This window comes from Accipiter gentilis, chromosome 29, assembly GCF_929443795.1.
Source record: "Accipiter gentilis chromosome 29, bAccGen1.1, whole genome shotgun sequence".
NCBI lineage: Eukaryota > Metazoa > Chordata > Aves > Accipitriformes > Accipitridae > Astur > Astur gentilis.
Genome location: NC_064908.1, coordinates 15,736,965 through 15,761,567, shown reverse-complemented (window position 1 = coordinate 15,761,567; position 24,603 = coordinate 15,736,965). Strand labels below are relative to the sequence as shown.

The window sequence follows — 24,603 nt, the reverse complement described above, 5'->3', positions numbered from 1 at the left end:
AGAAAGAGCATGATCTAACTGAAAATTCTCTCTTATATGAAAGATTAAACTCACTGGAAAGCACACATTCAGAGCCTGGACTTTGAGCTCTATGCAGTGCCACTAGAAAGGAAATCAGAACTATTATGTTGCTGCTACTTTCAAAGCTTGCTCTTGTAAACCATTCAACTGTTTTATTCTGATACTGTTTGTATTTTTAATGAAGAGTTAGACACAAAATGGTACTTACGTGTTAGATGATCCAAAACCAAACCCTGAAAGAAATGCAAGATTAGAAAAATAATTGTTAAAAGGTAGAATGAATGCATAACATTTGTAGTAAATGTCCCCTCCCGCACACAGATTGAAAAACATTTCTTTCCTGCCTTAGGCCAGGGAAAGAGCGATGGGCAAACAATGAAAGTCAAATCTCCATCTAGAAGAAAAGTGACTTGCCTTGGCTCCTAAGAGGGCTTTGCTTTCACTGCTAATCAGCTAGGTCCATTCATTAGTAGCAACTGCATACAATGTCCCTGGTTTATTCACCTCTCCATGAAAATAGAGGGCTGCTTTCTGAAGATGAAGTTTGTGTTTAATGCAAGCCAATGGTGACAGGCAGACCACCAATGAACATATCCTCTCTCAAAGGCTCTGTTCTCAGCCCTGTGTCAATCACTGCAGCTTTGCTGAATTACATCAGATAAAAATTTGGCCATTGGTGTTCTAGCTCAATTTTCCAGTGCATGTTCTTCTGACATTAAGTACTTATGTACAGATACCCATGCATATGGTACTTTCCTTTGAGAAGAAAGAACAACTCCACAAAAAGGGGTGCAAAGCAATAATCTGATGAGGTGTGCAGAAGAAGAGTGATTTATTGACATGCCACACAGCCAATCAAGTGATGGAATTATGAGCTAATGTCTGAGAAGATGCTACCCTGCAGTTCAGTTCTCCAGGACACGGTGCCTTCCCTATAGCATGACCAGGACCAGGCAGATTTTTGACAGGGAGATGAGGAGTCACACCCAAGTTCCAGGGAAAAAATAGAGACATAGGGCCTGTTAAGTTCATTATATTTTAGCTTCTCCTACCTCCTCCACCTGTCCCAAAAGCTGAGAATCCACTGCTTTGTGTGCCGAAACCGGTACCCTGCTGTGACAGCGATCCAAATGTTGGGGTATTTTGATTTGCTAGCGTGCCAAACGATGCTGTATTGTTACTGGTACCACCAAACCTGCAGTTTAAAGAGAAAATTTGTGTTTGCAAGCATCTTCTCACTTACACTGCAAGTTTGTCCCCATACCCGCAATGATAACAGTGCACTCCTTAAACGAGGATACATCAAAAGAGCGAGACCACCTGATATGAATAATTATAATTGTTCATTCTGGAAAGTGATTTTCTGGTTTGGGAAAGGCTATCATATGTACAAATGTCTGTTCAGCTGCCATTCTGTGCCAGGCAGAACGGCAAATATGTTCATGCTTACACAGGGTAATGTTTTCAAGTGCTTGGAAATACCAACTCCTGCCATCAAATGGAATATATTAATTCACCCCTTTAAGCTCAAAAGTACAGCATTGTTTCGTTTCACAAATAGGGCAGCAAACACAGAATTGGTTTGAGCTGCTCATGGCCACAGCACAAAGCAGAACCTAGATACAGAGCCCAGACTCTCAACTTTCAGATGGTACCTTACTACCGCCCATGTAAACCGTCTGCAGATTTCTCAATTCCTTTCTCTCCCCAGCCCATTTTGAATCACACACAGTTCCAGTGCTTTCCTGAAGATCTGCACCTACGTGGCACTTCTCCCAACCACCTTTGGTTTACTTCCCTAAATGCTTTTGGGGACTGAAATAAGAAACACTTTTATGTATGGAAATTGGTCTCCCTTCTCCACCCACTCCGTCCAACCAGGTATTGTAGAGCTATCAGCATGACACACTAATGAGACCACAATATGCATTACAGTTCTCTGCTCCCCCCATAGACTTCTCTCAATTCTGAATGTAAGAGGTGCACTCAAAAAAACGAGCTTCAATTTTTTCTCTAACTTAAACTGGGAAAAATGCAGACACAAAATTGTCAAATGACAAGCTCCGCTAAAGCTCTGCAAGTGCACAATGCTACTACAACTAACCCAGCACCAGCCCTCCCCAGAGCAGACAGTTGGTGAAGTCAAATAGTGCGCCGGCTTTGCAAGGCTGTGCCTCACACAAGCTACTGTCATTTCTGACTTATAATATGAACTGACAGCACATTAACCCACCTCCCCATCCATCCGGATCTAGTAGACTTTTAAAAAAAAAAAAACCAAACCAAAAAAACAAGCCACATCAAAACATATTTCTCCAGATAAAAGACAACCCTTGTAGCAGTGTGACAAGCAATTCATCTGGTAAAGGACATCACTTCTCCTATCCCAGACACTGTCAACCACAGACACCACTTCCATATACTGCATTAGCTACAATGGGCAGTTCAGTGACTTTGCATCTTTGGCCCTGCTAACCATCCCCTGTGCCTCTGGTTCGGCTCTTGACCAATGTACCTTGCAGACAACTTCAGCCCAGAACCACAAATGTGGTTTTCTCAGCATGGGCAGAACAGGTGTTGTAGTTCTTTTTTAAAAGAAGCAAGATGGGGTGATGCATTTGAGAACAAGAGGTTCTTACAGTGCTCCATCTCCTCAGGGCTAGACCACTAAACACACAAATTACGTGTACCCGAAAAAAGGAAGTGGAGGTGAAAACAGTGACATGGAAACTTGTGGTTCAAACTGTTTCTTTCAGTTACAACTAGAAGAACATGCCTGTTGAAAAAAAGCTAAGCATAGTAGGAACAGAGAAACAGCTTAAGCTATGGAACAGATTTTGGTTTTTTTAAACATATAAAAGACCTGAGATACAGTCATTGCCTGGTAACAATTTAATCAAACCTATCTTGCCCGGATTTTCCGGTCTTTTGTACAGCTCCTATACAAAACAAAATTGAGAGGCACTTGAGGTTAGTTTATGAAAGCAAAACAGTATTTGCTCACAAACAGTTGGAATTGCAGACTTTGAAGAAGTGTAGTGGTTTCTATTTTTGACACCCGAGTCATTTATCAAGCGATGCAGATTTTTCAGAACTGAAGCAGCAATGAATTGCATGTATTAAGTTAGCAGGGTGTTCTCAGGAACTCGGAGCTAATACTGCACAACGTATTGGCAAGTAACATCTTCGGATTTGGGATTTTTAAAGTTTCACTTCAAGAGAAAGGCAGAAAGGAAGTCCTGCACAGATGCTACATTATACTGCAGAATTAAACTATTGCTCAAAATTTTGCGGTAAGATTCGGGTTTTGTAAAGCTGCGTGGGAATTTTGCACACTCTTTTAAATTTTTTTAAAATCAAAATCAAATTCCTCAGGCAACTCTGAAAATATCAGACTGAGTCTGCACCTTTCTAATAGAAAAGAAATTCTCAAAACTCCCCATAAGTTAAGCCAATGAATTATCTTTCTTGAGTCTGCAGACTGCAGACTCAGAAGACCTCTGTTTGCATCACCATGCTTCTTGTTCTGAATCCCGTCTTATCTTTAAGCTTCCAACATTGTCACTGAGCGCATCCAGTTTCAGTACAAAATCCTGCAGCACAATGGCTGAAAGTTGGAATGGAACAAAATATCAGCTGAATTGAAGCTAAGTTGTCCCTACAAGCGCATCCTTCTTTGTGGGGATTTAATTAAGCTGCCTCTATTTTTACCCTTTCCAAAGGGACTCTCCAATTTGCTGCACCAGAGTTCAGGACATAGCAGAAGAACCTAGCTGAAGCCTCCCACAGCTCAGGGGTGCCCTGGCAGATGGGCATCTGCCTAACCTCATGGGGAATTAACAAGTTACACTTCTAGATGTTCTAATGTGCCTTACGTAAAGGCAGTTCCTCCTGAAACTAAAGACAAATGCTTGTGAAATATGTAAACCCTAAGACTGGGAAGGCATCCAGTTTCCTCTTTTCACTGTAAGTTTTTCATTTTTTAATTGGGTCTATTCAGTCTGAATATAATTGTAGGGCGTGAAGGAGAGTTGCTTGCTGGTAGTGCCATGTTGAAGAAGTGCATTTGCTGCCTATTGCAGAAGCTGCTTTGCAAGGTTTGAAATTCTGTATAATAGGAATAATGTGCTGTCTGCTCTGGTGCCAAGCACAGGCTTAAGGGGTAAAGAAACAGGTAAAACCAATCAGCGTGGGATAAACACAAATTGCTCTGGGAGCACAGGCTGTCACAAGTGCTTTGTCCCACCCCACAAAGGTGAGAGAAGAGACTGAATTCTCATTAGCATCTCTAGGCCAAATTTCACAAGTGGATAAGGTGGCTAGACAGTCACAGATAATGATATTTATTATTTTCTTTGCTAGGCATAGTTTGTAGGCCTAGAGTTGAACTCATTAAACGTGCACACAGAAACTACTCCTGCATTTCCTTAGACGCTTGCAAGATGACTCACATCCCCCCTCACCCTGCCCCCCACCCCAATCTCTAAAGATAAAGATTCAACATAGTAGTTTCAGCATTAAAATGAGATCATACACATTATTTCCTTTGGGGTTAAAGCCTTATTTCTATGCCTTTTTTATATTTCAAAAACAAACAAACAAGCAAAAAGCCTCAGAACCCCCACAAACCAAGGATACTTAGAGCTTAGCAATCAATCACAGAATATATTCTTTACATTAATGCAGCAGAGGTTACAGCATAATAGTTTTTGTCATGCAAGAACATTGTTTTCCCAAACCCTGGACCCTGGTTGGCTTACCCAAATCCTCCAGCGCTGGCTGCTGCTGTACCCTCGCCGAACACTTTGCCTCCCGTTGAGCCCAGAGGGCTTGAAAAGGTTGGGGCTGAACCGAATGCTGGCACCCCTCCAAACCCAGGGGATCCCCCGAAAGTCGGAGGGCTGCCAAACACTGGAGCAGCACCGAAGCCACCTGAGCAAAACAGAGGCAAAAAAGGGAAAAGAACATCACGTAAACAATAATGAAGAGAAAACAAAACCTAGATTTCCAAGTAGACAATATTCATAATGGGGGTGTTCATCTTATCATGTGGAGACAGCATTATTTATAAAACTAACTGCCACAAAGCTTCCAAACTGCAAGGTATTTTGTTACAAAAGACATGGATAAAAGTGCCTGAATGCATGCAAAAAACCTGCAACTGAGTAAGAGACTATCCAGAAGAAAACCACATTCTGGGTCTCTTGAACATTTGAGCACAAGATCAACTCAATCCCCAGAGCTGTACTGGAAGGTGGTAATATATCATGCATATGCTTGCACACTGTGAAGGAATCTCCACTTGCTTTATATAAAAAAGACCAGTATCTTAATCGTGAGATAGCAAACATGCACAATAACCAAGTTATAGTAAAAATACACACAACAGGTGCTAGACTGATGCTTTTATTATTATTATATAAAAAAAAAAGACATATCCATCCTTCATCATAAAACTAGCACTCCTTACCAGAAAAAAAGCTTAGCTTATGCAGTCAGTTTTAAAGTAAAGTTCCGCTCATCACCATTTAAACAAGTTACTATCCAAAGGAACCGCATGTAACAATGCAGAATGAAAAGTCTCCTGTAAAGGTCACCTTTGTGAACATTTGCTGCTGTGGTTTGGTTGCACTGTTTTACTTTGGCTTCTAATCTAAAGCTGTGGAAGGACATACAAGTGTCCTGTGGACAGAATTTCATGCATGCAAGTGCTTCAACTGGAAGAACTCCCCAGTGCAATGGACAAGTCTCCCCCATCTCTTAAGATCAGAGGGTAGATTGCAAACTTGTTTTTTAGGTGCTCCAGTGACGCAAAAAGATTCAGGAGGCAGGGTCTTATCTAATCCTGGTTTAAGTGGTGGAAACCAAGATGCAATGATTAAATGCCAGGTCAGTGGAACTGCATGATTCCTGCACAGAATCAAGAACTGGACTCTGCTGTTGGCAATTTCTGCTTGGGGTTTAGTTGCCTTCTGCAGGTCTGAATGGACTTCTACCCAGATTACTTTATTCTATGTTCATCTGCTGATATTATTGGCCTGTTTCTAACTGACATTGTGGAACATGAAGGACACCTGCTCTTTTGTTTGACTAGGGATGAGGATGGGATACCACCACACATTCTAATACCCTGGGTGAAATTCCAGTCCAGTCCATGTCAAGGTAATGGATACTGTTTGGCTGTAAACACAAAAGGTCTGGGGGAAAAAAAAACAAAAAAACAATGCTAGGCCTAAATTATTTAAACAGAGATCAGATTTCTTGTTACCTCTATCTCTAGGACATTAGACTATTTATCACAGGGGCTGAAGCTTTGCTCAGCATATGCTCTCTTCTGCAATGCCTATTAACATGTTTCACTTTCCTTTCTCCACTATTTGTAAGTGGTGAAACCAGGACAAAGGGGGATTCAAATCAAGTAAACCTTTCCACTGCAGCTGGGAGAGGAAGACACACCATTCATTTCAGTATTTAGCAAATATAACCAGAGGAGAGAAGGCTCTGAGGGGCTCTGTCAGAGTGGATGCGACTTCTGCAGAAACCTCTTGAAAATCCCATCTCAAGAAGAATTTTGAAACCAAAAGAATAAAAATCAAGGAAAGAGTCACTGGGTGAATGAAAGAAGAACTTCCTTCAGGAATGCCTTTCTCCTCCTCTAGTAAAAATAACAGATGGGAGGTATGCCTGAGACAAGAAACTCAGTCGGCTACCAAGTGGAACGCAATACTTGAGAGACACTTTACAAATGGCTGTTGGATCTGATAGCATCATCATTACGCTCTCACCCACTTCACTAGCATGAGAGCACTGCTACTGCCAAAGCAGAGAGTGCTTCCTCTCAAAGCACTGCTTCTCCAAAGGGAGCTCTTGAGCACCATTGTCTCAAGACAACTTCAAGGATGACCAAGCCTCTCCTACTTCCCCCAGTGATGAAGCTTCAATAGACACACTTGGAGCAGAACATCTATCTTCATCAATGTTCACTGTAAGAATGGTCTGAGGACAGAGAAGAAAAGCTTTGCTCTTCCTGACCCTTTGGGCCTCCATTTTTGCCTGGTAATTAACAGAATGAACATTTTGCCATTCAGTCCTAATGAACATATCACAGTCACCACTACTTTTGTGGCTTGCTCTTTGGGCAGATCACAGTAAAAAGAAAAGAGGTTTTGTGAAATTTCCAATATTTGATTCAATTAACTCAACCAATGGAGAGAACAACAGCTCAGCCACAGAAGAAAGTACAATGACAGGTCAGACTGATTTCAAAAGAGAAGGACTTGAAGCATGTCTGATACGAATTTTATGAGGAAGCTTTCCCACTGTAGACACTTGTGTATTCATTCACATGAAGAAACGGGGACAAAAAGGGTTACAAAACCCACAGTGAAGTTTGGAAGATAATATTCCAAGGAAGCATCTAAAATAGGAAAAATTTATTCAGTTCCATGTTCTGTACTCTTCAATGTACGGTACATAGCTCTCTGCTCTTAAACTGCAAAGGGAATTTCTGGAATGAACACCTGAAAATGTAGTTTACTGGGTGCTTTTCTGCACAAGAGATTGTAAATCTCTGCCTTGAATCCACCAGCTAAAGTTCCATTCACTAAGCCATTAGTTATTTTATATTTGTTGTTTGGAGACAATTCCTGTACATGTACTGAGTCCAGGCTGTAGACATCTATATGGTATAATACTCTACTAAATATCTCTCAGGTAAGTGTGGGTGTTCATAGTGAGTGGATTAACAAAGTACCTGCTTTGTTTGGACTGGAAAACCCAAAGCCTTGAGACGCCACGCTTCCACCACCAGAGCTGAAAGTGCCTGTAGGCTTCTGGTCTCCAAAAGATGAGCTGCCAAATCCAAAAGTCTTTGCTCCGCTGTTTCCAAATAAGCTCGAAGAATCTGGGGAGTTGAAGAATACTTGTGAAGCTCATATCAGACAATATGCTACATTACGCTTCATTAGCTAGATCAGAAGAAAGGGAAATGCCTTTTACTTCCCCAACCCCCAAGCACAAAATGAACACCACATTGAAAACAGCACTCTACAGAGAGAAGCCAAGTTTTCCCTTATTCCTACAGGGCTTTGTAGTTCCACGAAGATCCATTCTCGAGCTGGTAGACCACTGACAACCCTTTATTACTACAATCTAGCAAATCACAGTGATGGATGATTTGTTTAGTTGCATCCTGTGCTGCAGTCACTAAAAGACGATCCCTCAAGCAAGAAGTCACAGCAGCTAGAATCAGTCTCTTGTAACAACACAAATATCAGTCCACCACAAATTAAAGATTCTCAGCTATTTTGGCAATGGCCAGTATTTTTTAACATGACTATCTGACAGGACCTTAAAGTAGGAGCCAAACTTTTCCAGCCTACTGAGAAATAACTCAAGCTTTAATCTTTCACAAGGCTGCACAGAGTTTTAGCATCTAGTGGCAGGACACAGAATAACCAAAGCTCTTCTCTGGTGAACCATCTGCTTTATTTCATCACAAAACCCAGCACTGCAATAAAGGAGGACTAAATTAGCAAGGTTAGGGAACTGACCTCAACCATTAATCCCAATGGATCATTAAAGATGTAATAAAATAAATGGATTTGCTCTCCCAAGACTTGAAGTGCTACTTCTAGCCACTTGCAGCTAATTCTACAGCTTTCCTTTGTTCCCCTACTTTTATGTCTTAGACACTGCTTCCCCTTCTTTGTGCTTTCTACCTGCCGGACTCCACCCCTTCTGTTTTCCCCTTCTGCCGAACTCAAGTCACAAGTGATGAAATCACAAAGCCCGGCAGTCTCATTAAATAAAAGCCACACTTAAGAACTCATTATGAATAGGTTTTGTGACACCAAAATCCATGTAACAAGTGCAGACCTGCAATAGCTGCACATGAAAGGCATGAGAACGCCTGCTAGTATTTCAAACCAATTGCTACAGCAGACAGTGGCATACATGCATCTCAGCTCAAATTTTAGAATATTACCGAGACCTGTCAGCCCAAAAAACTCAAGACTAGTGTGTTTTTAACTTGACTCTGGCATTTTAAAAAAAAATAATCATTACACTAATAGACAGTGATTGATTCTTGCCTTTACTGTTAATCCTTCATAGCTTCTAGAAAAGAATTCTAATAGTCCCTTAAAGTCCCTGGTGCAAAGGAACCTGAGGGTAGCTTTAATGTATTCTTAACTACTTTTCATGCATCCTTTTGTTAGGTTGATTGGCTGGGCAAGAAGCAATGTGTGGGAAAGTTGGTGTGGCGCCTCACGTACAGATTGATTTCGCTGAAACACCCACACGGACTGATGTCTTTTAGCTGACAACTGGAGGAAAAGAAAGGACAAGTGCCGAGTTCCTCCTCCCAAAGAGGGCCTTAACACAATTCCTCTCATCTACCCAGCTTTCACAATGCTTGTACAAGTTTATCTGTGAGAAACCCACCCTGTCTATCAAACCTGGATAAAAATTGATAAAAGGAACTCTATAATTCTGCTTCCTTACCAAAATAGACCACATCTCCAAACTAACCACTGAGCATATTTATTTTTCTTTACTACATCCATGTGACTGAAAAAATTCACATCTCCTAGACACAAAAAATGACTTATCCATATATTATAGCAAGTTTTGATAGAATACCTTGCATCTGCTGCATAAAGATAGCCATTTCTACGACAAAGCTGAAGAAACTGCTATCTATCAAATACTACTTAACTTGGTTTCTCTTGAGCATAGGATTCTTTACAATTTTTACAGTGTTCGGGCAGATGAGAAATAATTAAAGCTTTCTAACTTCCAACCAAGTTGGAAGCAGAAATTCAGTGACAAGAATTTAGAGTATTTGATTTTAAAGAACCATTTGGCCAAGAATTCCCTACAGTATATATTCTTCACACTTCTTGCATCCGCTTGTTTGTTTCAACAGCTTCTCTACTTGTTTTCCACAAACCTAAAAGAAAAATTCTGGATTATACATCATGCATACTTTCTGTCTCTGCTACCCCCTAGAAGCCTTTCATGTTAACACAGAATTTACTCAAAGACAACTAGTGGCAGAAAAGCAGATGGGATCACAAAAGCAGATGGAAATGACAGTACATTTTCTATTCTTGTTTTGTTCACTTACTCTGGGAAGCTGCAGATCCAAATCCTCCACTGGAGGAACTGAAGGGATTCTTATTGGCTGCATCCTGACTTGGCTTTCCTCCCAAACCACTGAAGAAGCCTCCACCTCTCCCACCACTTCCAGCTCCAAACAAACCTCCACTGGACGAAGATGGCTGCTAGAACACAAAAAGGACAAAAAAGGGGATTTAAGATAAGTCAAAGCAGCACAGGCCCTCAAGGCTGATTTTTCTGTCTGGTCTGTTCCTCTGGATGTACGAAGGGGCTGATGAACCAGCAAGCAATTACCTTCCAACAAGTAATGCAATGAAATCTTATTTAAGTCTTAAACCTTGTCTATGGTACAGAATAATGCCTTTGAAACTTGCCCTACACTGTCCACCTTCCACTTAGCATAGAATAAAGGCAGGTGACTTACTGCATCTCTATCTTATCTGGCATGTGATAAAATGTTTTTCTCCCCATAACCCTTGGAAAACATTCACACAGATGCTGCTGTGGTACCTACTATAACAGCAAATATCTTCGGTACAGACTAGGACACTTTTTACTAAGCATATCAAATTGTTGGGTTTTCTGTTTTGGTTGGGGTTTTTGGTTGGGTTTTTTTTGTTTTGTTTTTAATATATCAGAAATAGGTAGGGAACCCTGAACAAGTCCACTATACATAACAGTGTCTTGTTTCTACAAAAACCAATAAATACTTGCCTGGCCAAAGACAGTGCCTCCAGTATTAGCTGCTTGCCCGAACACAGAACCTGTGTTACTAGAACCAAAACCTGCTAAGAGAAGACAGGAAAATAAACCACCAGAACAATTACCAGGGTGTAAGAAAATTCAGGGAGGTGACACTAGTCCAGAACAGGGAGAGGATGGGTCTCCCATGCCAAAACACAGGGATACAAATGATGTTACCAAATGTATGTAGGTTGGACAAATTTAAAGTATGTGCCAACACACAAATAATCAATTCCGTTGAAAGTTTATCTGAAAGTCATTCTCCTTTTCTCTTCAGCCAACTTAAAAACAAACAGAAAATAAAAGGTCTTTTCACTTGTGGGACTGTTGCTAACAATATAAGGGAATTGAATTTCTGTTAACATTGCTATAATAATGCTGTAAGTCATGAACAAGCACTGTAGCATTCTGATTGCCCTTGGGTAGGGAGGATCTGAGCTTTGTTACCTAAAGATTCCCGTTATAGATAATGAAATGTTTTGATTAAAAAAAAAAAAAGAACTCCCCATTCCACTTCCCAGTTCACTTAAATGTGCATTTTGTAATAAAACTTGCATTTCTATAATTAGAATACCTTTCTCAAGCAGAGTTCACTTCCCCCAATTTAACTATTCTCTGTTACTGTAGTTAAAATGAGCAAGCCGTTTGCCTACAGTGCCATCATTTTTAATTAAATGAGCCTAATTAGTTTTTCTTCTTTAGAAATACAAGTTCTCTATTATTACTACGTACTTTTCACTTTTCCATGGGAGCTCTCTGAAGATCGTACAGACAAAGCTTTGGAAAAAACCAATATATTGTAGCAATGTGGAAAACAAAAGGAGACTGACAAAGAAGGTTTGGTCTGCGCAAGTATTCAATTTAACTATGTAGACAGGTAGCTGATGGTCATGTTACTGCTAGATTTAATTTTGAGATGTTTCCAAATGCAAAAGCTGATTTAACAGATTAGTTCCTTGCTAACCCATCACCTTGAGGGCTTAACATTTTTTCGCCATCCCAGATTGTGACACAGTACTACACCTGGCTATACAGCCACTGTTGCATGTACTTAATGCAGCCCACTGAAGGTAGTGCTGCATCTGTATTCTTTGCCTTGATTATGGTCTCAGAGCTGCCTTGCCTCTTCAGTGTAACAATTTACAACAAAGTACTAGTTTAAGATCTTTTACACTATGCTGAATCCAACCCACTTATTGTGCAACAGGCAGGACAAAACAATTCAAAATTAAGTCAAGGTAGACTTGTAAGTATAAAATGAACGCAAGAGTGGGTTGAAAAGGCTACATTCAGAGGCCTACTGATGAATAGCAAAGCAGAGCAAAAGCTTCTTTGGTCTCCAATGTTAGCCTCCCTCTCACACACACCGCAACTCCTATTCTTTCTAGTTGGAAAAAAAAAAACAAACCACAAACCCCACACCAAAAAAACCCAAACAAACAAACAAAAAACCCACCATCAAGTGCCATGGGGGGAAAAAAATAAAGGCATTAAAAACTGTCCTACTTTCCCCAGTGATATACTGCTCTCTGTACTTCAGCCAGACAGCGCCACTGGGATATCGCATCTCCCTGCAATTTGTTCTTACCTGAAGCTTGACAGAAGCTGAACCCAGCAGATGATGTTGTAGTAGTAACAGCGGCAGCACTACCAAAGACGGATCCCCCTTGCCCAAAGCCAGTGTTCTGCCCAAACACTGGAGGGCTGCTTTGTCCAAACAACCCACCTCCAGTGCTGGCAGATGGCTGTCCAAAGGAAAAGGAGCTGGCGCTGTTGGTGCTAGCCGGTGCTCCAAAAACACTGGCACTGCTTGAGGCTGCTGTGGAAGCCGCTGGCTGGCCAAAGGTTGGCATTGTCCCAAACCCAGACTGGCTAAAGGTGAAACCACCTGAAGAACTGCTCGCTGGTTGCCCAAAGGTTGGTGCTTGTCCAAAGGTTGGCTGACCAAAGCCCCCGGTAGTGGTGGTGCCGAAAGCAGAAGTAGCAAAACCTGAACTGGCAGCCTGTGTGGTAGCAGTGGCAGTGGACAAGGTACTGGTGGTGAGTTGCCCAAACGGAGAGGATGCTGTGGTACCTGCTGGTAGTTGTCCAAAAACAGGTGGTGTGGAAGGAGCAGCAGTTGCATCACCGGCAGGCTGGCTAAATGCTGAGCCAGAAGAGCTGGAACTTGGAGGCTGAGAGAACACTGAGGAGCCTGCAGAAGTGGGGGCAAACACAGAGGCACCCACAGCGGGACTTTGAACACATGTAGTAACATCAGAGGTAGCAGCCAACGCACTGGTGGCTTCTGCAGGAGAGGCAATGTTTGTTGTAGAGGTTGTTGCTGAGACATTCTGATCTGGTGGGACAGATGCAGAGGTGGCAGGAGGCACCGGTGCCTTCAAATCACTTGTGGAGGCAGAAGCAGTAACAGCATCTGAGGGATGTGCTGCCGATGTGGTGCCAGAGCCCCCAGAGACGGTGTCCCCGGCTGTGGCCTGGGGTAAAGCGGGTTCTTTAATGGACTCTGAAACCTGTATCTGTGGTTGTGGTGACTGCGTCATTGGAAGTGAAGGCCCAGCTGCTACAGCTTCATTTTCAGATGGCTTTTCTGACACAGATGGTAATTTGGCATCCCCTGCACCCTTATTAGAAGTTGCAGCAGGGACAGCAGTTTGTGATGAACTCAAGAAATTTCCAAATGAGAGGGACGTTGAAGCAGTGAGAGTAGAAGGGGTAGAGGTGCATGGGCTCATACTGTTTGCTTGCTGAATACCAAATGAAAAGGTGGGTTTGTTGCCACTAGAGCCTCCAAGATTAAATACCCCAGAAGACCCTGTGTTGGTTATCTGGACATTGCCAAAGAGACTGCCTGTGGCACTAGTACTGATGGACGGGGATGCTGTGCTAGCTGACGTGACTGCCGTTGAAGCAGCTTCTCCAGCTTTTCCTAATGACAGAGGAGCACCAAAAGTAAACCCAGAAGGTACTGTAGATACTTTAGTTGACTGTGCTCCTGCAACACTGGTAGATGGTGTTTTAGTGGTGGTCTTGGCATTATCATCTACCTGACCAACCCGCAGTCCTGAGAAACTCCCAAGTGTTTCCCCAGCTAGACTGCCCTGAAACAAGTGATCTCCTGGTTTAGATGGAGGGATATCCAGCTTGCCAGAGGCTGTGGAGGGAGCAGATGTTGTTACAGCAGGTTTGTTTGACTGGGTGCCATCTGCTGAGGAGCTATTTCCTACTAAGGCTCCTGGAGCACTTGCTGGCTTCAGGGATCCAAAAGCAAATGAGCTCTCGGGGACTACTCCAAATTTGGAACCCCCAGCAAGCGAAAATGAATCGGTCTGGGTGGACTCTTTAGCAGGGGCTGTCAGTGAGAGAGACAGAAGTTATAAATTGAGTTATGGTATGCAAAGCTCATTTATCATTCTTACAATAATTGCATGCGTTAAGTGCTTCACAGATTGTTAGATAGTGCTCTTGCCTCAAAACTATAAAGCCTCTGACCGTCAGGTAAATGCCACTTCCATGTGCATTCAGGAGACAACAGTGACATCTGAAGCCTTTATGGACAGGGTTGCAATGACAAACACTGTTACTTTCATGTCATAGCCTCCACTTAACCATCCTTCTCTTTGAGTACAGACAACTTCAGCCTTTGGCTCCTATCTCTCTTTTAACAGTTTGATAAAAACATAAAAGACCTGGTCAGTACAGACCATTTGCTGTTAACACCATTTTCACCCCTTCTTACTTGGTTCAGCTAAACAATTCCTGACATTCACTAGAGAACTCTGTTTAAACCAATGGCTCAGAACAGAGTTTGGGTCATAAAACCACTTTCTGGCACTTGAAAAGTCTTCTACAGAATCAACTCTTTCTTTACAAATTCAACTATTTATAGACCACTGACCAGTTTCTAGACAGCCTGTTTTCAGCTTTGAAAGACTAGAGAAAAGCTCTCAAATGTGACTGCCAAAGCACCTCCACTTATAAGATATACTGCTGTCCAGCAGTGTGAAACTGCTGAAGTTTTAAGGGAGACTGGACTAGTTTTATCTGATGTATTGTCATTTCGTTTCTGAGCACCACACACAAATCCTGACTTGAAGACATTGCATTGGTGTTTGGACTATGGGTTGATTTGGACAAGGTACAGGAAATCTGCACGGAGATCAAATAACAAAGAGCAAAAGCTTCTTAGCACAGCTGGTATTATGCTTGTGTTTTACCCTATATTAAGTATATTTAAGTATATTAGTAACTGACACTGAATAATGTAGCATTTGTTTCCTCCTGAGGCACTAAATTTCCTTTTGTTCTTCTTCCATCACCAGCTAACAGAGGCAAAGGTGCTCCTACCATTTCCTGGAGCAGCGTGAAGTAACTGCCCTCACACAACGCTGTTGTTTACAAGTCTGTCTCCTGCACCTCCCACTCCTCCTTTAATCAGTGTTATTTACCTAAAATAACTGAATCTTCAAGTTTTAAGCCAAGTTAGTTCTCTCTGCTTAACGTCAACAGAGTATTAGTAGCATTGCTGTGGCTGTGATGGTCTAAGGGTATAAGCAAGCCAAGATTTGTAAGAAAAGGTGGTATCTTTTATTAGAGCAACCAATAACATTGGAAGTGAGATTTTGACCATACAATCTCTTTTGCAAAACTGAAATTAGAGGCAGAAAGCTTCAAGAATATTATAAAGCAGATGTATCAGTCCCCTTTTTCCAGACTGGGCAAATATGGTCTACCTATGGAACAGAAAGGCAGCCTATATATCACCAACTCAATTTTAGAAGCCAGACAAAGCCATCCCAAGCATTCCACTCCCATTACTAAATGCTCCTTCCACTTAATGACAGCTTTCTGTGTCAGACCACCTCGGCAACTTTAAATCTACCGATTAAAGACAGCAGAGAAAATGACTAGGGATGTTACCCTTTTCATAAACTAGTACCTCCTAGATCTTCTTGGCAGCAAATATTTTGCTTACTCTTAATCGAAAGGCAGGTGGCCTAGATTTCTGTGCATTACAGGGCATAATCCAGCATATGTATATAATGTTATTGCAGCTACTGCAATTTTAATAATAGAACTGCAACATAAAACAAGAACCACACGAATTAGGAAGAGTAAGCATTCTCTTAGCAGGGAAGAGGTGTCATTTGCACACTCTTCCAAACTAACCTTGCGAGGAAGCAAGGCTGGGCAGCGTCGGTGATGAAGCAGCTGATGTGACGACACCAAAATTAAATCCAGACCTAGAAGGAAAGAGGAGAAAGGAAAAGAAGACACTTAGCTCAAAGTGTTGAAATTTCCAACCCCATGATTAACACAGCTTTGAGACTCAGATTTCCAGTACAGACTTGCACAGTCAGGCACACAGGCACAAGAACAGTTTCTCCAACAACTAAACAGGCAGGGAGAAGGATGCACGCAGACTGAGCTCCATTTGTTTCCCCTCTGACAAGGTTTCTAGAGGGTTAAAGAGAGTCAGAGTTCAAAGTTCTTCTGACCACTCCTCATCCTCCCACATTCTCTCCTTTCTGCTGTATGTTTCTTCCCCATTCAGCTCAGCAGCTGAACACCATGCACCAAATCCTGATAGCTTTTGGGAGACTAGAAAGAGCAGAAGCCACAGTGGTGACTACAGTTTATTTAAAAGAGCTAAAAGGTAAGAGACAGTGCATGTACAAAAGGGAATAACTGAATACTACCACCCATCAAAAAGGAGATCACTCATAGCAAGACAGAAATTAAGTTTCCATGACTATTTCACACTAAAAATATTCTGTCTTGCAAAAATACTGTGATCTTTCATAATGAGCACTGCGGTCCTCCAGAGACCTTCATTCCCTAAGGCTTTTTAAGCTTTCTCCAATTCTCAAAAACCAGCTGCTAATATAGAAGTCAGGCTGCGTAACTAAGACATCACTGACAACTGCACTGTATTTAGCATATGGTTTACAGACCGAGGCACTGCAGCCTGGGATAAAGGCAGGGTTTGTTTGCTTTTTGAATCTGAATTTCCATCTCTCAAAAGGACTAGTTCAGCCCTTTGAAGGGCACAGCAAGGCATTTAGGTAACATCCACTTGACAAACTTGCAGAGAAATGGTTAAGACTGAAAGAAACCAGCCATTTGAAAAGATGCGTGTTCTGAAATACTTAATGTTACCCACTTCATAAAGAGAAATTCACTTGAGTATTAGATAGGTAAACATGCAGAATTTCAAACAGTCATTTCCAAGGAGTCATCCCTCTCCCCAAAGATAAGACATGATCAAAGTAGTATTTTTTTCATATCTGAAAAAACACTCCATAATAGAGATTTCAGAATAACTATATGTTCATAACATGTGCCTTGCTTTGTGTTACTGTTATTGTTATAACTGAAATCACTAGATGGCATGAGGACTCTCTAGCCACCTTCATGAACAGACTATTTTTCAAGCCAAAACATGGAATTTGTTCTGTTGTACTAAAATAAATAATTCAGCAAGATTGACCATCAGCGCAAATTTCAAGTGCTAATTGGGAATTCCAGTACTTCTGTCTCTCAAACCTCTGCCAGCATTTGAAACACATATATGTATGCCCAGGTTAGAAAACCCAACATCATTCTCTTTGGAATCTATCTTCAGAGGTGACAAGTGTTAATATGACCATGTTCAGGTTTGTTGTTCTTCTCTGAGAGCAGAAGCTTCCAGTGTTCGACCTCTTCTCCTGCAGCTGTAAAGCCAAAGCTCATTCTCACATGTCTCTGCACAACTTGCTAGAGATGATTTTCCTGCTACTGCTCTTTTTTCACTAAATAAAGAACAAGGTTTAAAACTAGCTACGGACTGCCTCATCTTCCTCTTCCTTAACCCCAACATACAAGATACAGCATAAATGTTGCTCTCCGACTACATGAGAAGTGGAGATGTGCACTCAAAGACAGTCACTGAACACAGTGCATCAGACCATGAGTGGGTGCTTTAACCACAGTCGTATTGCTCTAATCTCAAATCATCACCTCATGATGAGAAATACCAGTACACGCAGTGTATGATTTGTTCACTAGTCCATTATAGATAAGCCTGACAAGAAACCCAGTCATTATTTACTCTTGATTAGTTACAGACTGAAAAATCTTAAAGCAACACGATATTGTGTCAAATTCTCACAGACCTTCAGACCTCACTCAGGTAGGCTTCCACAAACAAGAAGGTCTTCCAGAGAACTCTGGTGTAGCCCCTGCCCTCCCAATATAACATTTGCAGGTGCCATTTTACAGTATTATGCAGCTTGTAGGTAACACTTGCTGTAACAGCCAATATTCCTATTTAACATCGAATACAAAGAAATCTTAACATTCATACAGACCCCACAGAAGAAAACGAGAATGCTTTGTTAAGCTGTGCAGTTGTTGCTTGTACTGATGTCACTGTAGAAGAAGTCACAGCTGTAACTGTTTTTACCATCCCTTGTCCTGTAAGTTACAAGAACAAGCATTACAAAAAAGAAAAAAAAAAGCACCTTGTCATCCAACTATGAGAAAAGGAAGTAGTTTGTAGATGCATTCTGCAATTTTATCAATTGGAAACAAAGCCTTTTTAACACTTACACCAGGTCTGATATTTGTACACAGAAACATTCCTGCTACTGCTACAATATCAGAGAACGCATTAATTATTTCAAAGATTTAAGGCAATAACATATATCAGATTAGAGCAAAGACAGGTGTCATCATCTTGACAATAAAAGTTAAACAATAAAATCAAGAAATCCTTGGTAAAATCTCTCATCAACACATCAAAATACATTTCAAATAAAAAGAAAGTGCTATCAAATTCAGGACCTAACATTTTCAATAAATCAAAATTTAAGAAGCGTTTACCAAGTCAAATAAAATTCCTAGCTATTTTTACTGCTTCTTACCCCTGGCTAAGAGGCAACCTACATCCACGGATTAAAGGCAGAAGACCAACAGAGATGGATTTCAGACATTTATGCAAGAGGCTTATAAAAGCATGTCCAATGCAAGCATTATTATCTAATATACATTAAAAATCAATTCCTTCTTTCCCTCAGTGTTTCCTCTTCCCCCATTTGCACTGAATGATGTAAACTGAGCATTCCTTTCCTTAGAAGCTTCTAAACTGTGTGTGACTGATCACAGCGTCTGAACTAGCTTTGAAGTTGGTCATACAGCTCAATGCTCAACAGACCCAGTACCTGAATTAGTTCATTTCAAGATAGTTCAGGCACCTGTGTAGTGCTGCATGTTTAAAGAGCAAACCAGCATGTTTAAAATATTTAAAACCAGCATGATTTTCATGTTTAAAAAACAAAACAGCAAAGATGGCTGCTTTTGATTTGCTGTCAAACCACAGTAGCCTTTGGTAGATATGCTTTCAACATTTCTCAATAAGGGTTACGCATTCCATGTCCACTCTGAACAAGGAATTGTATGATTGAATTCTAGATGCAGGCACAGAGACAAAACACATACAAACTACCCTCCTGCTCCTCTGTACCTTGGTTTTTCAAATTGTCTCCCTCAAGATTGGCACAGCAGCCTCTCAGTGGAGGCAAATCTTTTTTCCTCAGTGTCTTCACTGCCTGGATTGCGCACCCTGACAAGTGGCAAGAGACACCCAAGCCTTATTTCCATCCACTAAAGACAACTTACCTGAGATTTTGTTGCCAGATGATGTTGGACCAGCTGTAGATGCCATAGGACAGGGTGCACACACAGACGAAGGTGGAGTCTGTCCCTTAATTGAGCTTGTTAGAGGTGTCTAAAAACACAATACCACTTCAGGTCAATGCAGTCTGTCCATTAACAAAGGTCCTTCTGACCTTGGTCTGGTCTTAGAAGGGTCATGCAATGACTTAAGAACAAACTAGAGGGAGGTGGTTGAAGCACTTAGGACCCATTATGTCTTGACATTTAAATACAGGGTCAATACTCAACTTTTTCAAGAAGTCTCTTGCAGGGACCAGGAAGCCTCTGTGGCCAACAGCTCAATGATGCCAGGGGACAAAGACTGCTGCATGGTTTTTTGATGTGTAGACATAAAACCTAGCAGCTTGTCAACCAATAAGAAATGTTTTCAGTAGAATAACGGGATAGGTAAACTACTCTCTCCCTTGATTGCCTAGCATTATTTATTTTTTTTTGTGAAATTCAGCTATTGCTACCTAATACAGTTTCCTTTGTTGTTAGTTGCAACCCTCAATGCTGCAAGGCTGTGGCCATTAGAAAGCTGCAAGTCTTCAAAAGAGAGAAACGGCAAGACATAATAAAGATATGCCTCACATCACATTGTCAAGGTCACAGATAAATACATGGTTTGCCAAGAATGCAGGGCAAGCTGTGAAAAGAGATTTTTAGATGACCTGTTCACCAACAATTAAACCCCCAAAGTGTGCTGAGCATGCCCAGGTACAGTATTCCACAGGGAAAGGGTTCTATATCAAGATACCTGTTTAGCTTGATTTGTAGCAACAGTTGCCAAAACTTGGTGGACTGCCTGGGCTGCAGAGTGAGGTACAGATGATCTTAAAAAGAAAAATTAATATGTTAAGTGAATGACTAGTCTAAAAGAGGACTTCCATGCCTCTAAAAAAGCACAGCTTCCCGAAGTCTTGAACAACCGCCGCTGTTAAAGATTCCACACACAACTCCAAATGAACAAATCTGATTAGGGAATAAACCTCTTAAATGAATCAGCTGCATTTAACAAAGGCAGTCTGCAAATGTGTTTAAAGCTCTAGACTTAAATGATCAAGTCTTCTTCACACACTCTTGTCTCTGAAGAGAGTCAGGCCTTTCTATTTTACAGGAAGCTGATGAAAAATCAGCAGGTAAGGGGATTACAATTTTATGCCTAGTGGATAACAAATTTAAGAAGCCTCCTTTATCGTGTGGAACCCAGACGAGTACATGCAACTCTCAGAAATGCTGAGCAAGGAAACAAAGCTGGGGGTGGTAGGGAGAAGCGCTTCACGTCTTTGAAGTGTAGTATAAACATCAATGAAGTCATGGCAAGAACTGTGATAAAATTAACCTTTATTCTACATTATAGGTTTGGGAATTTTGACCATGAAATAAATTGTACATCAGAGCCCACAGACAATTATTGCAGAACGGCAGCTACTTCTGGGGTGAAGCATCCTACCTACATGCTGTGGGCCATTAACACACCAAATCACCGTAACTTGGGAACAGCCGTCCAGTTTTCAGTTTTAGCATCTCAAGTCTGTGGCTCACCAAGTTCTGCAGCTTAAACGGCCGATACCAGAAGCTTTTGGAAGCTTAAATTCAACACTGACTGCATTGTCTTGGTGGCAAAGGCCAGCTTTTCCTTAACCTAGCAAGCTCTTTCCATCTTGACTCAGGCCAGGTGCTCCCTAAGGCAAGAAGCAATCTCTATACTATAGAAACGGCTGAGGCTGCAAATCCCAGACAGTAAGTGAATCTGGGCATCAAAACGCATATACCTCCTAAAGCACAAGGACTCCCAAACTGCGTTTACTATTTGGTCAGCTACAGGCCAATTCACAGAAATTTCCTACTATATTCCCAAGGAAGGGGACACATGCATGAAACAGTAATTTTGCCTAACTATTTGGTCTTGGATAGGGTTTTGTGCCTTAATCAGCTTTGCATTACTAGTAAGTCCTTCCTTCCAGCAATGAGCACTCTCTCTCTACATTGCATGGCCTGGATTTGCCCTCTGCCCAGAGCAAAAGTAAAGAAAACAAGGAGAACTTCAGATTAGCACTGTAAAGAGTCCATGTTGGGAAAGTGCAGCTGTAAATTTTAAGTTCATATGAAGCCTGAACAAAGAAGAAAACAACAGAAGGTCTGTGAAATTCATGATAGGGTGGGACCTTTTCCCCAGAAAAGTCTCAAGATTACTTCACCCACCACTTCTCCAACAAGGCTACGAAAATGCTGGGTTTGACTTCAGTTGTGGAAAGAGGATTTTTTTGCACTGAAAACTATAAGTAACTAACTGAACTGGGACCACCAACACACCTAGCCACAGGCCATTGAACAACTGATAACAACTGAAAAATCATTACTGCTTAACAACCCGAAGAGTGTGCTGTGGTGGCAAAAGAGAGCCAGGATATCTGAAGTAGCAAAAACTGATGAATTAACTTTGCTGGGTGAATGCTCTTTATTTTAGTGCTGAATCTGACTGGCAGGCATGGTTCATTTGGGTAGAATTTTTAGAGAGTACATTTTTATGAGGTCAGCTATAAAGTAAGACTGTAAAGAGCCTTCAAGATATCAAGCTAGCTGGTGCTCTACAAGTTAGGGAGATCAATCAATACTGCAAGACTAAAACTACTTGAAAGAAAGACAGGTCTTTAACTATAGTTCAAGTGAAAAACAAATCTCAGATATGTATCGCTCACTCATGTCCTTGTCTATGTACAGCCAGTACTGGTTACGTTTCTCATCATAGTTTTGATGAAAGAAAGGGTGGAGAACTCTTCCCGGTCATAACACTGCTTTTAGCAAAATTTCTCAAGCGGAGTTGTTTGCAAATCTTACTTTCAAAATAAAGAGGTTCCCCCTTTCAGTTTTTCACTTTTAGGAGAAAATAAAAATAGTAAAAAGCTCCCAAACTGTTTCCCAATTAAAATGCAGAAGAAATCATGAAGTAAATTTCAAGGTCAACAGTTGAGTACCACCACTCTAAGACTCTGTTCCCTTTTTGAAAAGCTGCATCAAAGGAATTTCACCTTTTTTCTTTGACAGTGAGGAGTATACACACGTGTATGAAAACCAGAAGTGATGCAACAACAGAAGTTGTTCCAGGAGCTGCATGTATAGCCCACAGTTATATGGATAAAACACTTGCAGCTCCACGTGGACTTATAATCAGATGTATGTGGTGCGTCTATCCTGCTTTATGCAGTAAGCCCAACTTTGCTCAAACTTTTCAGTAGTGCCCTTGCCTCCCCAGCCCAGAAATGGCCATGCATTATCTTGGTCTTAAGCAATAGCAGAAACTTCAAGCAAAGACTGTTTCAAGGTCGTTATGACGACAGGGAAAAGGACTAGTTCTGTGGCTGGTGACAGAGCCTGGTGATAAGACAGAAATCTCTGGAATGAGCTGAGCTGGCTGTTGTCTGTAGGAGGCAGAGAAGTAGGAAAGCCAAGTGTTACAGCTAACTCATGAGAAATCTTAACAAATTCAATATTAAATACCAGAAGACAACATTCATAATTTACTCATGAGGAAGACAGCCTTGCAGCTCTGTATTTTTCCAAATACAGAGCTCCTGCTGATACCCAACCCTTCAGTCAAAATTCTGATATCAAAAAATTTGAGACAAGTTTCCAGAAAAGCCAGAGCACAGTTCTCCCTCCCTCAGCGGGTCAATCTGGGTACAGAGAGAAGAGGCATAACTCCAGAGAAGGTTTTCTCTGTAATGGATGACAAAGTAGAAGGAACAGCTTAAGGCCACAGACCACACTCAGCGACAGAGGGGTAAGGTTCCCTCACAGAAAGAGGCAGAACAGAGGTAGCGACTGGAGAGATACCAGATCCAAGTACATATTAGCAGTAAAACCACTGGATCCCAAAAGGAGATGATGCACTAAAATGCATTTCACAGACTAATGGAGAAGGAGGTTAATACTGGTCTTATTGTTTGTTTAGGACAAGCCATTAGCAAATCCTTGAATGACCTGGAAAGAAAATATTTCTTCCTTTCATTCCACAAACCCAATACTCTTCGCAAAATGCATCCACTTTAGGTCTTACATAGTAAAGACTATGTAAAATACTACTACTGCTCCCCACCGGCAGATGTGCTCTATTGCAAGTGCTATCGAAGGCTACCATGAAGAAGGGGAGCGCCCACTCACCCTATTACCGCAGAGACAGCTGGAGTCAATGCACCAGTCTTGAGTTCTCGCACATTCACCACCTGAGGAACGTTTTTCAGAGTTGATTCAGTCAAGGAGGTACTTACAGCTTTAAGGAAAAAAAAAAAGGGGGGGGGGGGAAGTAAAAATTATCTCCATATTAAGCATTTAATTCATATGTTGCCTATGAGTAGCTCCAGAAGGTATGTGGTGTATCTGGCCCAAAACATTTGGTATCTCAGCCTTCAATAAGGACAGCAAAGCAACGGACAGCTTTCTATGTAGTTGGTACTTTTTTCGTTGCTGGCTGACCAAATTTAATTATTCTTACAAACTTTCCCCTACCTACATTGTAACATCTTAGATTAAAATGACCTGTGTATTTACACCCCAGCCTCTGCCAGAATTCATGTCACTAGCCCACTTTCTGCATTTATGCTCTCTTTGGGCAAAGAAAATAAACTAATCCAATTCCTCTACCAGTAATGGAATTTTGTTTCTTTTCTGCAATACTGGGGAAGCACCAAGAAATGTCTAAAACCAAACAAGGAAAGCTTAAATTGGGGAACCTTTCTCCTGTCAACTCAACACCTTACAAGCAGATCCAAGGCTTAACTCAACAGTTCACCTTTAACTTTTCAATATTAAAATTGTTTTACAATTCAGATCTTTAATTGCATAGCTAATAGTGAAGTTATTAATATAGGCCAGTGACACCCTTTCCCTGCTTTCCAAGAGTTTCTTGCACACAGATCAATAGCCATGCCAGGATCTCCTAAGAGTCATCGACATTTCTGCCACTGCACAGATGAGAAGGGGTACAAAGAAACCTGAGGTGGGAGTTTCTCAGGCACT

The 24,603-nt window shown here is 41.4% G+C and overlaps 1 protein-coding gene across 4 annotated transcripts in view; it reads right to left on the bottom strand.

The window, feature by feature from the left end:
* The window catches only part of NUP214 (nucleoporin 214), a 46,142-nt gene that overhangs the window by 701 nt on the left and 20,838 nt on the right, over window positions 1-24,603 (bottom strand). The window contains exons 24-35 of one of the 4 annotated variants that reach the window (XM_049832133.1): window positions 23,749-23,857; window positions 20,342-20,417; window positions 19,546-19,654; window positions 18,237-18,342; window positions 16,057-16,130; window positions 12,476-14,239; window positions 10,858-10,928; window positions 10,151-10,304; window positions 7,775-7,924; window positions 4,782-4,953; window positions 1,074-1,216; window positions 230-254 (exon numbers count right to left, since the gene is read on the bottom strand). In XM_049832133.1, coding sequence (XP_049688090.1) covers window positions 230-254; window positions 1,074-1,216; window positions 4,782-4,953; window positions 7,775-7,924; window positions 10,151-10,304; window positions 10,858-10,928; window positions 12,476-14,239; window positions 16,057-16,130; window positions 18,237-18,342; window positions 19,546-19,654; window positions 20,342-20,417; window positions 23,749-23,857 — 2,953 coding nt within the window. Of the gene's footprint in view, window positions 1-229; window positions 255-1,073; window positions 1,217-4,781; window positions 4,954-7,774; window positions 7,925-10,150; window positions 10,308-10,857; window positions 10,932-12,475; window positions 14,240-16,056; window positions 16,131-18,236; window positions 18,343-19,545; window positions 19,655-20,341; window positions 20,418-23,748; window positions 23,858-24,603 lie in introns of all 4 variants that reach the window. The other 3 variants (XM_049832130.1, XM_049832132.1, XM_049832131.1) reach the window with 3 other exon arrangements.